General features: G+C 46.4%; 1 protein-coding gene across 5 annotated transcripts in view; it reads left to right on the top strand.

The window, feature by feature from the left end:
• Positions 1-18,112, top strand: part of LOC133126175 (dnaJ homolog subfamily C member 13) — a 62,673-nt gene that overhangs the window by 34,517 nt on the left and 10,044 nt on the right. For 3 of the 5 annotated variants that reach the window (XM_061238100.1, XM_061238103.1, XM_061238104.1), the window contains 27 exons: positions 606-701; positions 848-988; positions 1,964-1,981; positions 3,198-3,280; positions 3,920-4,073; positions 5,192-5,295; positions 5,730-5,889; positions 6,485-6,547; positions 7,073-7,174; positions 7,314-7,418; positions 8,481-8,683; positions 9,356-9,440; positions 9,572-9,726; positions 10,111-10,156; positions 10,241-10,395; positions 10,930-11,131; positions 11,249-11,364; positions 11,676-11,754; positions 11,939-12,074; positions 12,604-12,788; positions 13,142-13,216; positions 13,419-13,538; positions 13,882-14,259; positions 14,680-14,793; positions 14,970-15,086; positions 17,282-17,459; positions 18,057-18,112. The exon at positions 18,057-18,112 is cut by the window's right edge and continues 36 nt beyond it. In XM_061238100.1, coding sequence (XP_061094084.1) covers positions 606-701; positions 848-988; positions 1,964-1,981; positions 3,198-3,280; positions 3,920-4,073; positions 5,192-5,295; positions 5,730-5,889; positions 6,485-6,547; positions 7,073-7,174; positions 7,314-7,418; positions 8,481-8,683; positions 9,356-9,440; positions 9,572-9,726; positions 10,111-10,156; positions 10,241-10,395; positions 10,930-11,131; positions 11,249-11,364; positions 11,676-11,754; positions 11,939-12,074; positions 12,604-12,788; positions 13,142-13,216; positions 13,419-13,538; positions 13,882-14,259; positions 14,680-14,793; positions 14,970-15,086; positions 17,282-17,459; positions 18,057-18,112 — 3,426 coding nt within the window. The remainder of the gene's footprint in view (positions 1-605; positions 702-847; positions 989-1,963; positions 1,982-3,197; positions 3,281-3,919; positions 4,074-5,191; positions 5,296-5,729; positions 5,890-6,484; positions 6,548-7,072; positions 7,175-7,313; positions 7,419-8,480; positions 8,684-9,355; positions 9,441-9,571; positions 9,727-10,110; positions 10,157-10,240; positions 10,396-10,929; positions 11,132-11,248; positions 11,365-11,675; positions 11,755-11,938; positions 12,075-12,603; positions 12,789-13,141; positions 13,217-13,418; positions 13,539-13,881; positions 14,260-14,679; positions 14,794-14,969; positions 15,087-17,281; positions 17,460-18,056) is intronic. The other 2 variants (XM_061238101.1, XM_061238102.1) reach the window with 2 other exon arrangements.

Here is an 18,112-nt window from a genome sequence, read left to right on the forward strand (position 1 = left end):
TTGTCAATGCTGGGAGTCCATGTGTTGTCACACAATTGACATTTCGCTGGGTTTTTTTTTTTTAACCCGATGGCCCTCCGTTGAGCTATAGGGCCAATGTCATTGACTCTGGTGCTTCCTCATGATGAGCAAAGGTCTGTGTTGTTTTACTGAGATTTCCTCCTGTTTTCACAGTGGGGAGAAGTCTGTTTTAATGAGTAACATCTGCCAGGCTATTTGAAGGTTCCCCTCAGCGTATGGCCAGTTTCTGAAGTTTTCAAAGAGCTGTGTCAGTGTTGTAACTCTGCCAAGGCAAAACTTAAGATTTATTTAATTATTTTGTCTAATCACTCCTCAAATTCATTGTTTCAGTGGCTGAATGAATCTCCTCTCCTCTCCTCTTCTCTTCTCTTCTCTTCTTCTGCAGGTGTATACTATGCACTCTGGTGTGCATATTAGCATATTAGCATTGGGTGTTAGGTACACTACAGAAGTGGCCAGGGGTTGCATTTCCTGTTTTTGTGAAAGACATGGAGTGTCCATTGAGAAATTTGGTGCATGCATACAGCCTTAATTATCTGTCTGGGAATGTGAACGTTGACACTTGTTCTCTGCCTCCTCTGTAGCCAACAGGTTTGTTGGCATACCTGGACAGCACCGAACCTGTGCCCGAGAAAGATACGGACAGGATGCACATCAGAGACAACCTCAAGATTGCCACGGTAACTGGACTGAACAGTCCCCTTTACTTTTTTTTTCCCCATTAGCACCACTTTGTCAGATGAAACGAGCTTGGCAGGTAGCCATTTTATCTCTTATTTCAAGCGGTCGGTTTCTCTACCCTGAGTGCCCACCCTATCGTTTACAGGACCAGTTTGGACGGAACAAGGTGCCAGAGTGGCAGAGGCTGGCGGGGAAGGCGGCCAAGGAGGTGGAAAAGTTTGCTAAGGAGAAGGCGGACATCGTGCTGATGCACTGGAGGGACAAGATGGGCATAGCACAGAAAGAGGTGAGCTCACGTTTCCCTCCTTTCAGAGTGATCCGGGCATGCCCATTACCACCGCACTCCCGCAACTGCTCAGCACCGCTCCACCTGCTGGTGCTGGGTGGCACTGCAAGCACTGCGGTGATTGGCTCAGAGCTGGACTGGGCTGTTCTCATTGGCTTGGCAAGCAGCCTGCTGCACACTTGCCTTGTGAACCGGCTGCTTCTCTGGATCACAGCAGCTTCGATGCGGCTTGTTTTAACACGGCTTGGCGCGGTCTTGTCTTGGGTTGCGTGGCACATTGCGGGGGTTTTGTTTGTTGAATTGATTTGTTTTTGGTGCTTTCTCCTTGGTAAAATTGAAATAAGCTTTATGTTTTGGTGACCATAGGTGCTGTCCCTTTGCTTGCAGTCATTTAATGTTATCTTCTTCCATCCCGTCTGCTCTGAAAAGTGTGGTCGAGAGAAGTTGGTTATCTGTCCAGAATCCCCTTGTTCTGAGGCTGAACTGCCCATTGCTTCCTGGTGCTTTTCTTGGACTATCCAGGGGGCTATTCTCACACGCTGTGGTGTCAGGTGCCTGTGGAGCTTGCCTTAATAGGAGAAGACACTTGCAAGGCTTTTTACAGCTTGCCATCTGGCATGACTTTTAATTCGCAATAATTCTCTGGAATCAGGAAGTTAATTTGCTGCTTCTTTAACCACCCTTTAAGGAAGTGACACCGCTAAGCACCTGGAATTTAGGTTTTCTGGAAGAAAATTTCTCTTGTGGTAATTATTGTTTGACTGATATCTTAAGCGTTGTTCCACCAGAAGTGGATATCCGTAATTTCCCTGGCCCTAAAAACAGCACTTCCCATTGGGAAAACGCATTGGTGTAACCATGTCAATACATTATTTCAAGGTTCAACAAGAGCAAGGTACAATAATGTCTTTATGTTGTCTCTGCCCCCCCTGCCCCGCCCTGTCCTCTCTGGCTACCTGCTGTCAATCAATACAGCAGGACAGGAATAACCTGGTGAGTAGAACTTTATGCTGACCAATCCAAGGCCTGTCACCCTTTAGTCCCCACCCCTCATCAACAACCATTAGCCATTGCGTAACATACATTCCCTGGGTCCACTCCTTGTAAGGTGTATTGTGTATCTGTTTGTGCTGTGCTATGTTCAAAAGTGGTGCTGGGTTTTTTTTGTTTTTTTATGTGCTTTTATTGTGATTTATTTTGACAGTGGAGGTTTATTGCCTGTGTTGAGTAGTCAGGAGGGAATTCCGCAGTCAGTTATCTGTGATTGGGTGCGTCCGCAGGTTTATGATGTATTGATAGTCAGCCTGTAGTGTAGTGGTTAAGGTACATGACTGGGACACGCAAGGTTGGTGGTTCGAGCCCCGGTATAGCCACAATAAGATCCGCACAGCCTTTGGGCCCTTGAGCAAGGCCCTTAACCCTGCATTGCTCCAGGAGAGGATTGTCTCCTGCTTAGTCTAATCAACTGTGTATCACTCTGGATAAGAGCGTCTGCCAAATGCCATTAATGTAATGTATTATAATGATAATTAAGCAAGGGTAGCATTGTTGTACATGCCAATCAACATTCAGTGACTTTTATGGGTCTGTTGTTCTATATCCTATTCCCTGTTGTGTCCATTTAGCAGCGTTTGTTGTTTGTTCCACCATTAATGCCATAATCATTGAAGTTGCTGCAGCCATTAAAGGAGTAACATGCTGGTTGAATGTGTCACTTGCCATTTGTCTTTAGGCAACAATAAAACAAATGTGCATAATTTTTTTTATTATTCAGCCATTTAGTTTTCTAAGCCTAAAGTTCCCACTGTAAAAGTTCACCCAAACTGTCCGGGTGTGGTAATGAGAACTGTCAATTAGCTATGGCGTGCCCCCACTTTCCAGGAGGCCAAACTGGGTCAGGGGTTATAACCGTTTGAAAATAGGACAATACATTTAAAAGGCTAACTTCTCCAAAACTAAAGAATGCACGTATTTAATACTTTCATCGTGTTTCTTCAATGCCGTCTTGTGCAAATTGCATACAAGAACCTAGAAAGTGTGACCAATCACCATGTTACTCCTTTAAGATCCATTTGTATGTTGTCCACCCATGCAAGTGGAGGCAAAGGCTGAGCCTCTGTCAGAATGCCAAGGGAGAGATGATTGACACTCAGGCAGACCAACAGGAGACAAGAGATTCTCTGCCTAACGCTGTTTTGGGTCGTTCCAGAACCCGAACCAAAAACCTGTCATCCTGCGGAAGAGGAGACAGAGGATCAAGATCGAGGCGAACTGGGAGCTCTTCTACTACAGGTTCTGTTTCTCTGCCTGCGTCCTGATATTTGCACATGACCCTGTGCAACGTGCATGACCTGGCCATTTGTAGATCTGAATATTCAAAGTAAATATGTTTAGTAGGGGGTTGAACCCAAACCACAGCACAACACACTGCATGCATAAAAAGGCCTCCTGTCCTATTGCTGCAGGAAGACTGGACGTGCTCCATTTAATTTACGTATGGTGTATGGCAGCGGCAGCCAACATTGTTCCCGGAGATCTCCGGTCCTGTAGGTTTTCACTCCAACCCTAACAAAGCACACCTCATTCAATGTTGTGTTGAGCTGCTAATTAATATAAAGTCAGGTGTGCCATATTAGGGTTGAAATTATAGCCTACAGGATGGTAGATCTCCATGAACAGGATTGGCTACCACTGGTGTATGGCATCCCTGGTCACTAGTACGGTATTGTGAATCTAGTCATAATTCTTGTCCTCGTCACAACCATCTACACTTCCTTCCATCGTCAACTTCCTTCTCTCTCCCTTGTATTGACTGCTTTATCTATCCCTTCCACTCTTTCACTCACTGTCTTCCTCTCCACACCTTTTCAACCCCCACCACTCTCCCCCACCACATCCACAACCCCCGACCTCCCCTCGTCCACCCTGCAGGTTCCAGCTGGATCACGCCCGGTCCAACCTCATCTGGAACCTGAAGACGCGCGAGGAGCTTCGGGACGCTCTGGAGGGAGAGATGCGGGCCTTCGGCGTGGACCGGGAGCTGGGCAGCAGCAGCGTCATCTCCTGGAACCACCAGGAGTTTGAGGTCAGGGTCGGGGGCGGGCGGCTTTGAGCTCTGTAGAGCACGGGTGGGCAACCAGGGCCTTAACGGCTTCTGGATCTCATGCCAACTACTGGCCTTAATTACTTCATTAGCCCTTCTTTTATGCCGTCTGACGTTTGATGAACTTTAGAAGCTCTTGAACGACGTCCCCATCAGACCTGGGTCAGATACGTAATTGTTTTTCTATGCTCTCCTGAGCTTGTCTGGTGTATTGGAACCTATGAAATACTGTTAAGTGCTCATGTTGGTTGGGTTGCACCAGGCAAAGGAGCACTGAAATCCAGTATCCAATATTTGAATCCGAAACGATTACATATTTGACCCTGGTCTGGACCCTGTATCAAATGTTTTCCTGTCATGTAATCTACGAGTGAACCAGTGTTGGAAACGGAAACCTGCAGAAACCTGGCCCTCCAGGACCAAACCTGCCCATCCCTGCTGTCAAGGGTATTCCTGCAGTAGTGTACCCAGCTCAGGGGAAGAAATTCCCCTCTGGGCCCACTTCACATTCGTTATGCTTTAGCAAACACTGGACTTGTTCCAAGTGGCCTCTTGTATGTGCATGAGTGCTCACTCTGGTGAGTGTTATATGAAAGTAAGTGTACTGTGAGCTTGAAGACATGGTAGCTGATATAGAGTACAGTCATTTCACACTGTATTCTGGGGACTATTAAGTAGTGTATAATTAGTGTGCAGCATTAAGCAGTGTGTCTGACTGAACTATTTGTTTAGTTGTTTAAGAGGGTTACAATTAAGATGCACTGTGGATCACACTGCCTAGTTCACTGTGGAAATGGGGATTAATTGTTCATTAATTTGCACTGACCTTCATAAGCACACGATGGGACACGATTAGTCCAAGTGCTTCCAACGACCCTGTAAATGAGGAATTAAATAATAATATGCATAATATGCTTTCATGTTTTCATGTTTGGAGCTGAACAAAAGTCACAGAATTTGATGTTTAATTATGTCCTCTATGTAGGTGAGATATGACATGGAATATTGTGTTTAATTCTGTGTCCTATCCATGTAGGTGAAATACAATATGATATGGAATGTTGTGTTTAATTGTGTGTCCTATCATTTTATCTGTGCAGGTGAAATATGAGTGCCTTTCAGATGAAATTAAGATCGGAGATTATTACCTACGTCTGCTGCTTGAAGAGGATGAGAACGAGGAGACCGGGGCCATCAAGAGATCGTAAGACATCGCTTTCTCTGTGGAGAGTGGGAATCGCTCAAAACCACAGTCAAAACCTTTTCTCCCACACTTCAATTATTTCTGTAGGCCGTGTATTTCAGGTCACTGATCTGTGACCTTGAGTCGCCCTCATTGCATGAAATCAAGTTACTTCCTGATGTAATGCATACCAGGTTTGCGCTCCCCTACTCAAATGAGCAAAAGTCATCAATCGCTGGGATTCAATTTTCAAGTTTCAGTGTGCTAAAAAATGGTCTTACAGTAAATGTAAGACATGCTCTTCAATAGCCCGCACCGTAGTAGATACAAGCATTCTTGCCTCCGGAGGAAGAAATCGCCAAGGCCTCATCTTTACCGAGTTGCCAGGTATGGTAAACGATAAAAAACATCAATGAAAATATACTTTCTCTCTTTTCTCTCTCCTTACCTCTCAGGTATGAGTTTTTCAATGAGCTCTACCACCGTTTCCTGCTCACCCCGAAGGTCCACATGAAGTGCCTCTGCCTGCAGGCCCTCACCATCGTCTACGGGAAGTGCTTCGAGGAGATCGGGCCCTTCGCTGACACCAAATACATTGTTGGCATGCTGGACCGGGTCAGTACCGCTGGCATAGAGGGCCCAGCATCGCACGCCACCAAATCTGACTGCTTTTCTCCATTACCTTTTTCTTTCCACTTATTCTTCTTCATCCCCCGGGAGCTTCCTACCCAGCAGACCTGTCAAATGCATAATTGTTTTGGATTCAAATTATTTTCTGTGCTCAATTTTTCCAGCAATTCAATCAAACCAAAGAGGTGGGGTTTGTTGTTTTTCAGAGTTAGATTCCAGTGCACCACACAAACTCAGTAAAGCGTAGAAAAGGATTTGAATCCAAAGCCATTGTGTATTTCCCCATGGTGCGTATAGTGTAATGTTCTGCTTTCCGACCTAATTTCGCCTCCGTAACAAATTTACTTTGGACTATTTACTGGATTAGTTACTACTTACTCTGGACTCTTAGTCACTCGTCTCCTTTATATTATGTAATTGCATTGTTCCTTCGCCTTTCTCTTCCTTCTTGCTTTTCTATGTGCTTTGGTTGCTTGTTTTGTGGGGCTGTCAGTCCACCTTAGTTTGACTCACTTGAATACTCTCAGATTGCGAAACATTTGAAGTGGAATGTAATGGTTTTTTTTCTCTCTCTGGGCAGTGTACGGACAGACTGGAGAGAGACAGACTCATCCTGTTCCTCAACAAACTCATTCTCAACAAGGTCAGCCCGACGTTTCTGTTTCCTTTCGCCCTTCCCCCATTTGCTTCAGCTCAGTTAGTGCCCAATGTGGAACATTTAGTGTGTTCTGAGCTCTTTGGCTGAACCAATCAGATCTTCCACAACGATAACCTATGACTATGACCGTATACAGTACTACTACTGTCATGAACAATAATGTAAAACAGAATGTAATTATTTTGTGGTTGTTGTGTCGAAGCTCTTGACACAAATGGTGGAAATTCACCAATCCAAAGAGGACATTGCTGTGTCAGTTAAACTGGAGTGTGATTTTCGGTCGGATTGAGAGAGGTGGCTTCGTTTTTCCTGGTTGCCTCTAATCTAAGTATTAACCACGTCTACACCTGTTTCAGCCATTTGGCAGGTGCAGGCTTGGCTCACTTACAGTTATTAGTGATAGTCTTCACCTGAGGTGCATGTAATGTTTGAAATAGGTGGGGCTTGGGTCCTTAGTATATGTGTATAAGGTTAGGCACTAAGCAGCACTGCCTCCTCCTGTCTCAACAGAAAAACGTGAAGGAGGTAATGGACTCCAACGGAGTGCGCATTCTGGTGGATCTGCTGACCCTGGCACACCTGCACACCAGCCGAGCCACTGTCCCTCTGCAGGTGTGTGCGTGTGCGCATTTGCGTGTGTCTGTGTGTCTGTCTGTGTGCGCGCATGTATGTCTTTCAACCTCTGTCTCATTAGATTGTTCTGTACTGTACGAATACCTTTTGTATGTAATACCTTTGGTGTACGTTCCAGACCAACGTGATCGAAGCATCGCCAGATATGAAGAGGGAGAGCGAGAAGGAGTGGTACTTTGGCAACGCCGACAAGGAACGACGGGGTCCCTACAGCTTTGAGGAGGTGAGCCTCTGTCCAGCCCCCTAGCGGCAGAGCCCGGCCTGAACCCAGGCGGCCTCGCCGGGACCCAGACCGTCAGGACTGCATGTAGCCTTAACGCGGCTCACAGGAAGGAAATGACACTCCTCTAACCGTCTGAGAAATTCAGTTCGGGTTTTTTTTTTTGCGTCAAGGCCTTCTGTGTGAACACTGAAACCACAGCAGAACGACGGGAAAACGGCACGTTCATGAAAACGGCACGGTCTTGAAAAATGTAGCGTTCTTGAAAGTGGCGTGTTCTTGAAAACAGCTCATTTTTGATGTCTTTCAGTACCTTGCAAAGCACGGTACACATAAATGAGTTGATTGTTATTACTCTTTCTTTGTATCTCAAAAACACTGCCGCGTTAACACTAGTTGGATTTATTTTCTAGTATTGCTTTGTGCTTTGGATGAGTGCTCTAAAATTACATATGGCTATCAACAGGTGCCCTCGAGTAATACACGAGCAAACTTAGTTGAATATTTGTCTTATATTGTCAAAAACAGAAAAAAGTGCAACCCTTGCTCGGGAAAGAAAACTTTATTTAAAGTGTTAAAAGAAATGCTTAAAGCTTGGCTTGCCTGCAGGCTTTTAACACTGGTGGACGTGCACCACATTTTCTCCAGGCTCAGCAAGGATGTGTTGTATATTGCATCATTTTGTATGAATGCTAACAAAGAAAATGGTAGATATTCATTGAAACAGTCCTCTTTCGTCTGTCACTCTGTATTTGCCTCCTTTATTTATGGCCCTGTGGTCCCCAAGGAAGTATCTGCCTGCTTCTTTGAAATTTAAATTTTGAATGTCTCTCAGGCTGGTCACGTCAGACTTGTCTGGTGACTTCTTCAGTTGCCCTTTTCCCCTCAACTTGTGAGTGAGTCACCTTTCAGTAGCTATATGAGATAATGCAGTGAGTTTGACCACCTGTGCAGTTTTGTGCCGTGTTCTCCTGCTCCCTGTGAGTCTTTTGACGTACCCCGTTCTGCAGTCTGTTTCCCGCGCCTTGCCCTGGTTTAAGTCTGGTGTGCTTCTCTGTCCCACAGATGCAGGAGTTCTGGACCCAGGGCACGCTGACGGCGAAGACGCGGTGCTGGGCGCAGGGCATGGACGGCTGGCGCCCCCTGCAGGCCATCCCGCAGCTGAAGTGGTGCCTGCTGGCCAGCGGGCAGGCGGTGATGAACGAGACGGACCTGGCCACGCTCATCCTCAACATGCTCATCACCATGTGCTCCTACTTCCCCAGCAGGTGTGTGTCTGGGTCCCCCAGCACCTGTCTGTGTCTCTGTACATGGTCCGTGTCCCCTCAGCACTGACTGTATCACTTCAGCACCTGTCTGTGTCTCTGTACATGGTCCGTGTCCCCTCAGCACTGACTGTATCACTTCAGCACCTGTCTGTCTGTGTCTCTGTACATGGTCCGTGCTCCCTCAGCACTGTCTGTACCACTTCAGCACCTGTCTGTGTCTCTCTACATGGTCCGTGCCCCCTCAGCACTGACTGTACCACTTCAGCACCTGTCTGTTCCTCATAGCTCATACCCATAAATACAGTACACACCCCCTCAATGCTACATAGCCAGCCCGTATCCATAACAAAGTCTGTACCATAGTCTTTTCCCCCTCAACGATGTCTGTATCCCCTCTGCACAATCCGTACCCCCTCTGGTCTGTTCGAACCCCTTTACCAGAGTTCATATCTTCCCAATGCAATCCGTACCCATTTAGCAGAGTGCATGTCTCCTTAACACCAGTCCAAAACTCGTACCTGCTCAATAGTCTGTACATTCTCTTTGCAATCTGTGCCCTCGCTATACAGAATACATTTGTACTGTATAGACATCCTCATGATGTTACAGTGCATTACGGAAGTTATGTATCTTCTTAAAATGAATGTGTTAACATTCTTTCTCTGTGTCCAGAGACCAGGATAACGCCATCATTCGCCCTCTTCCTCGGGTCAAGAGACTAATCAGTGACAATACCTGTCTTCCCCACATTGTTCAGGTGAGCCAGACTGATGTGGCTCAACGATTTTTAAAGGGATCAATCTGAGAAGTAAGACCTCAGCTGTAACAGTTTTTTCTTTGCTGCTATGTTCTCCTGTCTGAGACTTCGCTCTTCGCCCCTTTCTTCAGCTGCTGCTGACCTTTGACCCCATCTTGGTGGAGAAGGTGGCAAATCTGCTGTACCAGGTGATGCAAGACAACCCCAACCTGCAGCGTCTCTACCTCACCGGGGTGTTCTTCTTCATCATGATGTACACTGGCTCCAACGTGCTTCCTGTTGCCCGGTAAGAGTGCATGTTTCTGAACACGCATACAGAAAATTGCATACACATACAAAAATTGTTTTTGTAAAGCAAGGGAAGAAGTCAACGATATGGCACGCCAGTCTTGTGATCTTTGCTCCAGATGTTTGTCTCAGGTCTTATGTTGGCTCGCAATCCACTGGCCTTTATTAATATGAAGAACTTAACTGTCAGTCTAATGTGAGTTCTGCATCATACTCATGACTCATACTCTTCATGGGGAACACAGCTAAGCTTAAATACATGTGATTATGGCATTATTAAATGAGTGATTCCTGATATTGCTGTTCTGCTCCCTTGATGTATTTAGTTTTGTAACTGTCTTCATTCTTCACCGTTTCATCTGTTGATGTTTGTCTCCTCAAGGTTTCTTAAGTACACTCACCTAAAGCAAGCCTTCAAGTCTGAAGAGGTGAGTTGGTCTGTAGATTCTGTTAGTCTGGGCCAAAAAAAAGTTACAGAATGTTGCCTAACCTTTGACCCCTGTACCCCACAGGCCAAAGGTCAGGACATTGTCCAACGCAGCGTGCTGGGCCCGGCGCTCCCCGAGGCTATGGTCTGTTACCTGGAGAACTATGAGGCGGAGCGCTTCTCAGAGATCTTCCTGGGCGAGTTTGACACCCCCGAGGCCATCTGGAGCAGTGAGATGAGGTAGTGTTGCACTTCTGCCCCTGGAACTGTCCATTTGTCCATCCGTCCAACCTGCCCCAAGCTTCTTCTGTTGCAGGCCTACTTAACCCTGCTCCTGAAGATCTACTGTCCCTTAGGTTTTCACTCCAAGCATAACAAAGCACTCCTCATTCAACAGCTAGAGATCTTGGGCAGAGTGTAGCCTAGTGGCTAAGGTTCATAACCTGGAAGGTTAGTGATTCAAGCCTCAGTGTAGCCACGGTAAGATCCACACAGCTATTGGTCCCTTGAGCAATGCCCTTAGCCCTACATTGCGTCAGGGGAGATTTTCCCCTGTTTAGTCTAATCAAGTGCTAGTCCCTTTGGATAAAAGCGCTAGCGAAATAACAAGTCATTTATTTATTATTCATCTTTGTTGAGCTGTGCATTTCTTGAATCAGGTGTGCAAAATTAGGATTGAATTGACAATCTACTGGATGGGAGATCTCCAGGAATAGGGTTGTTCTGTTGGAGCTCAATCAGATACATTTTGGTCTTGTGTCTCCGCTCCCTCAGACGGCTGATGATCGAGCGAATCGCGGCCCACCTGGCGGACTTCTCCCCCCGTCTGCAGAGCAACACGCGTGCCCTGTACCAGTACTGTCCCATCCCTGTAGTCAGCTTCCCACAGCTGGACAATGAGCTCTTCTGCAACATCTACTACCTCAGACACCTGTGCGACGCCAACCGCTTCCCCAACTGGCCAATCCGAGAGCCCGTACGTCACAAACCCCGCCCTCTCGTGTCCTTTAGCATAGGCACGTGCGTGCCCTGGCAAGCGTCCATGGAGGTGTGTGGCCGCTTTGTGCTGAGTGTCGTCTGCTGCCCCCTGCAGGTGAAGCTGCTGAAAGACACCCTGGAGGCCTGGAAGAGGGAGGTTGAGAAGAAGCCGCCCTCCATGTCTGTGGAGGACGCCTTCGAGGTCCTCAACCTTCCAAAGGGACAGGGACCGTAAGTCTCCTCTTCCTCTATCAAACATTAATAAAACTTTTTTGTTTAGTTCTTGAACCGTATGAATGCTGACACACAATTTATTTATTTCTACTTTTGTCTGTTTTTCTCATTCGTCCTAAGAATTTTAAGGACATTAAAAACTACTGTTTATTTTGAATGTCATTACATCTCATTACATTTACAAATATCAACTGTAAATGCTTTACCTGTGTAGTGATAGACACTGCTTTGTGGGAAATGCAGTCGTGCGCAGGTTTGCACAGTCATGATTAGCATGCTGCAGTAATTTGTTTGTTGTTTGTCCACAGGCACGAGGAGAGTAAGATCCGGAAAGCCTACTTCCGCCTGGCTCAGAAATACCATCCGGACAAGAACCCGGAGGGCAGGGTATGTGGACTTGATCTGTTCTGTGATCCACCTTTTGACAGTTTGACAGAGCGCTACTGTTTGTACGGCTGCATTGTGAATTCAAATGGGGAAATATTTCATTTTGACATGTACGTCACACAGATGTTTTATATGAAATTGGGGCAGTGTACCTATCTGACTGTCTGACTCTCTGTTCATGTAGGACATGTTTGAGAAGGTGAATAAGGCGTACGAGTTTCTGTGCACCAAGTCGGCACGCGTCACGGACGGGCCTGACCCAGAAAACATCATCCTCATCCTCAAAGCCCAGAGCATCCTCTTCAACAGGCACCGGCAAGGTCAGGACTCCCCGTTCTTTCTATCTTCAGACATGTTTTGACTTCTTTTCTCTATAAATTCTCATTTAAATGCACCTGTACTGGGCCCTCTGTTTATCAGTGTGTTTCTTCAATGGTTTTCCCGCTTTGGTTTCAAGGATCACTTTTCCTTCGTGTTTTTGCCTGCCACCTTGTCTATGCTGTTCTCTCTGCCCGTCATCCAGGACTGTCTGTACAGCTACTAGAGCACAGTGTATTAAAAACAATGCAGCTACTAAACAAACAAGTTTCTAAGACCAATTATTTTGTCGCTGTCTTTTGGAGTATGGAGTGTGCTTTTCTGAGCTTTTGTTTGTGTCTTTCAAGAGATGCTCAAAAATTCAATGGGATAAATAAACCAGTTTAACTATTGATTCCCCTGCAGATCTAGCTGGAACTGCAGTATTCATAGATTTTTGTTTTTAGCTTGTAGATAAAAGGCTTATGATGCAGTGCAGGGCAAGGGAGTGTTTTTAAGGCTGACCTCTCCCGTGTGTCACTCAATCTTCAGAACTGGAGCCCTACAAGTACGCCGGCTACCCCATGCTCATCAAGACCATCACCATGGAGACGGGCGACGAGCAGCTCTTCTCCAAGACCTCCCCCCTGCTTCCCACCGCCGCCGAGCTGGCCTTCCACACTGTCAACTGCTCCGCCCTGAACGCAGAGGAGCTGCGGAGAGAGAACGGCATCGAGGTATGGTCTGCCTTACAGCAGGGAGCTCGTCCACAAAACCAGAATGGGAACCATAGTTTCTGAGATGACGACAAACGTGTCACACTTGAACATAGCACAAAGCTGAACATTGTCGTTTTTTTGATGACACCCATTATTCCGAGCATGCATGAACATGGTATGGTCAAAGTCAGGCTAATTACGTTGGCCTTACGACCCACCATTAGGGTAATAGACACCGTGTTCTTTCACGTAAACATGCCATGTACAGTATCCATAGTTCAGCTGAGTGAAATTCAGCTGAGGTAAAGCATGTCTTGGTGCACGTGACGGACGGGCCTGAGGTGTGATATCGGTTGTCCTCTCTTGTCCAGGTGCTGTTGGAGGCTCTTTCTCGCTGCGTTGCTGTCCTCACTGCCTCCAGCAAGCCTGATGACATGGCTGTGCAGGTGGGCCAGGGGCCATTTTGTGGTCAACTCCGTCACACTCTTATCTCCATTCTGCAACACTTAACACTGGATTTTATGCGCAGTGCTACAAAAGTTGCATGGCACTTTGGTTTGCTTGTTATTTGTGGATTATTTGAGTGTCATTTTTGTGGTCTGTGGCCCAGCCCAAGGGTTGCCATGGTGACGGTTACCATGTCTCTAGGTGTGCGGGCACATCTGTAAGTGCTACAGCGTGGCCGCCCAGTTCGAGGAGTGCAGGGAGAAGATCATCGAGCTTCCCAACATCATTCGAGACCTGTGCCACGTGCTGTATTATGCAAAGGTGAGGACCTGAAACTTAATGTTCCTTAGATCTGAACCTTCAGAACTTACATTTCTGTTGTTAGGTGTCCTTGAGACCTCCCAGTGATTAACAAGCTAGTTGCGGTAAAGGGATTTGAATTGGCAACTGTCCACTGAAGTCTCACCCACTGTGAATTCTCAAGTACCACCCACTGTGCACATGACAGACGTGATGTATGAGGGCCTAGGGGGGGTGGCTAAATCACTTCTTCCTTTTCTTCCTTCCTAACAACCAGGAACAGCTTACTCCCCTCGGTTCTAGACCCCCACCACTGTGTCTCAATATCGCGTATGAGCCAAGTTTCTCCCTCTCCTCCCTGCAGGTCCTCCCCCGTTTGGCATCCCTGGCGGTGCAGTGCATCAGCTCCTTCGCCGTGGACTTCTTCCTGCAGACGCACCTCTACCACGCCGGCGTCCTCTGGCACCTGCTGGTCAACCTTTTCAACTACGACTACACACTGGAGGAGAGTGGCATTCAGAAGAGCCAGGACACCAACCAGCAGGAGGTGGCCAACAGCCTGGCCAAGCTCAGCCTGGTGGCCCTGAGCCGGCTGGGAGGCTACAGTCCCCCTCCCGCCGAGGAGGAGGGCGCCAACGGTGTGGACGGGACGCCCCCGGAGAACCCCACCGTCCGGAAGAGCCTGGCGGCCATGCTCACGCCCTACATCTCCCGGAAGCTGGGCTCCAACTCGCCTGCTGAGGTAATGCGGTGTAACGGACCCGGTTGCACACCTGTACCCGTATACCCTGTCCTTGCTCTGTTTTACTAGTTGCGTTACTGTGGGGCAGCCTGTAGCCTAGTGGCTAAGGTGTGTCACTGGGAAGTTTGGTGGTTCAAGCTGATGTAGCCATGATAACATCTGCACAGCTGTTGGGATATTGAGCACCCTAACCCCACATTGTTCCCGGGGGGGATTGTTCCCTGCTTAGTTTAATCGCCTTTAAGTAAATTTGGACAAGTGTCAGCTAAATATCCACAGTGTAATGTGCTGTATGCACCGATGGTTTGTGTTTTTGTATTTGTTCGGTGTTTTATGTGCTTGGTGTTGTAGCAGTCTCTTGGTCCCTTGAGCAATCCTTGCCACATACCTTGCTCATTCCCCATTCTCCTCCTGCGCCAGGTCCTGAAGCTCCTCAACAGTAACTCTGAGAACCCCTACCTGATCTGGAACAACGGCACCAGGGCCGAACTGCAGGAGTTCCTGGAGCAGCAGCAGGAGGGCAACATCAAGAGGGTGAGGGTGGGAGATACGGACACAACCCGGAGTTCAAAGACTCTTTTTGTCTTTTTCTCAGCTGGTCAGGGTCGTAAAGTACTATAGGAGTTCAACCAGATGATGATGAGGAGTGAATAAATTAACAGTTAGCCTATCGGCCTGGTTTCTCACTGCGCCACTGCTGTCACTTTCAGGGCGAATGCGACAAGAACTTCGGGTCAGATTTCATTTTCTGCGACCACGGCAAGGAATTGATCGTGGGGGAGATCTTCGTCAGGGTCTACAACGAGCAGCCAGCCTATCCCCTTGAGGTCAGTACTCGCTATTCTCATATCCTCTATTCTGGTCTGTGGTATTATTTGTATCTAATCACTCAGTTCTACTTGAGTCATTTGAATGTATATCTAACCCAGATTGAATATGCTGTAGTTAATGTAGCTAACCCAGATGTTAATGTCACTCTAACTCGGCCTGTAGCGTAGTGGTTAAGGTGCATGACTGGGACACGCAAGGTTGGTGGTTCTAATCCCGGTGTAGCCACAATGAGATCCGCCCAGCCGTTGGGCCCTTGAGCAAGGCCCTTAACCCTGCATTGCTCCAGAGGAGGATTGTCTCCTGCTTAGTCTAATCAACTGTACGTCGCTCTGGATAAGAGCATCTGCCAAATGCCATTAATGTAATGTAATGTAATGTAATGTAACTCAGATACAGTTGTGTTCAAAATAATAGCAGTGTGTTTAAACACATGAGTAAAGCTCAAAATCCATATAATAGTTTTTATTTCGATGCATTGGGAACACTGCACATTATATCCTAAATCAAAACATGAAGAAAAATGTGTCAATTTTTTCATTACTTTACAGAAAATGAAGAAAAATAAATATTGGGCTGTTCAAAAAAAGTGTCTGCATTTTTCTTCACAAACTCATATTTACTGTATAAACTGAAAAATCTTCAGGATTTAGCATTCCTGTGAATCACTCAACTAATATTTAGTTGTATAACCACGATTTCTGAGAACTGCTTCACATCTGTGTTGCATGGAATCGACCAACTTCTGGCACCTATATAGGTATTTCAGCCCAGGATGATTTGACAACATTCCACAATTCCTCTGCATTTCTTGGTTTTGCCTCAGAAACTGCATTTTTGATGTCACCCCACAAGTTTTCAACCGGATTAAGGTCCGGGGATTGGGCTGGCCACTCCATAACTTTAATTTTGTTGGTCTGGAACCAAGATGCTGCTCGCTTACTGGTGTGTTTGGGGTCGTTGTCTTGTTGAAACACCCATTTCAAGGGCATTTCCTCTTCGGCATAAGGCAACATGACCTCTTCAAGTATTTTGATATAGGCAAACTGATCCATGACCCCTTGTATGCGATAAATAGGCCCGACACCATAGTAAGAGAAACATCTCCATATCATGATGCTTGCACCACCATGCTTCACTGTCTTCAGAGTGTACTGTGGCTTGAATTCAGTGTTTGGTGGTCGTCTGACAAACTGCCTGCGTCCCTTGGACCCAAAAAGAACAATCTTACTTTCATCAGTCCACAAAATGTTTCTCCATTTCTCTTTAGGCCAGTTGATGTGTTCTTTGGCAAATTGTATCCTCTTCAGCACGTGTCTTTTTTTTTAACAGTGGGACTTTGCGGGGGCTTCTTGCCGATAGATTAGCTTCACACAGGCGTCTTCTAATTGTCACAGTACTCACCGGTAACTTCAGACTGTCTTTGATCACCCTGGAGCTGATCATTCGCTGAGTCTTTGCCATTCTGGCTATTCTTCGATCCATTCGAATGGTAGTCTTTCGTTTTCTTCCACGTCTCTGGTTTTGCTTTCCATTTTAAAGCATTGGAGATCATTTTAGCCGAGCAGCCTATTATTTTCTGCACTTCTTTATACGTTTTTCCCTCTCCAATCAACGTTTTAATCAAAGTACACTGTTCTTTTGAACAATGTCTGGAACGACCCATTTTTCTCAGGTTTTCAGAGAGAAATACATGCAAACATGTGCTGGCTTCATCCTTAAATAAGGGCCACCTGATTCACACCTGTTTTTTCACAGAATGAATGACCTCACTAATTGAACTCCACACTGCTATTATTTTGAACACACCTCTTTCAAGTAATTATTCAATTACACAGACTCAGGAGCATGTGTATCATGAATGTTGGGTCTGTTGGTTTTCTATGACTCTACTACACCTACTGGTAAATTATTTGCCATGTAGTAATATATTTTCCATCAAAAACAGTGATTGATCTGGTAAGTCATGTTGGACTGCTATTATTTTGAACACAACCGTATATTTTTTAAGCTTTATTTTAGCTTTATTAGAAATCTCTTTCAAGACATACCTTTCCAAGAAAGCAGCAATAGATTAGACACTACAAAATGACAGCATTTAACATAAAATCAGACAAACAATAATGTAACAAAATGTTAAAAGGTTCACATCTGTCTAGTTAACATATCTAAATCAGAGGTTCCGTTTCTGCAGTTCCCCAAGGTGTTTGCAGCCAGCCTGCTGGACTATGTGGGCTCCCAGGCCCAGTACCTGCACACTCTGCTGGCCATGACCCAGACCAGTAAGGTGGAGTCCCAGCAGCATGCACAGAGGCTCCGTTGGGCCGAAATGGCCCTGGAGGCCCTCCGCAACGTCATCAAGAACAACCCGGGTAAGAACCCGCCCTCCAAACAGGGAGATTCTGCATGGGGAAATTCTGTTACTTAGAGTTAATCAGTGGTCCTCCTGGTCTTGGAGGGCCGCAGGGTGTGCTGGTTTTTGTTCTCGCTGTTCTTGACCGTTCTTGTTCTCAATTCATACTCAGCCCCTTTAGTTGATCAATTAAATGCTGAGTAACAGCAAACCCTGTGGCTCTCCAGGACCAGGAGTGAGGACCACTGCAGGTAAAGGTTTTTAAAGCTTGCTGTTAGTCAGGAAAATATGTGGGTCAAATACGTAATTATTGTGGATTCAAATACTTTTCTATGCTTCTGGCGTCTGGCATTTTGGAATACTCTCAAAAAGTACCCAGCCTTCTGGTCTTCTGGCAAGATCAATCGAGCACAGAATTTGTATTTGAATCCAAACCTATTATGTTTTTTGACCCAGATCTGGTCAGGAAATGAGCTTGTGGTTGGGGGCAGTTGTGATGTTGAAAGTGTGTGTGTGTGTGATCACCTTTCCCTGGAGCTAAACTCCTCTTCAGCTGCTCAAGAGAGTGCTTCTACCACTCTGACACACGGTTAACCTGTTTCCCTGGGCATTACAGGCTCGGAATCGGAGTGCATTGGGCACTTCAAGCTGCTGTTCTCTTTGCTGCGGGTC

The sequence above is a fragment of the Conger conger genome, chromosome 4 (genome assembly GCF_963514075.1).
Source record: "Conger conger chromosome 4, fConCon1.1, whole genome shotgun sequence".
Classification (NCBI taxonomy): domain Eukaryota; kingdom Metazoa; phylum Chordata; class Actinopteri; order Anguilliformes; family Congridae; genus Conger; species Conger conger.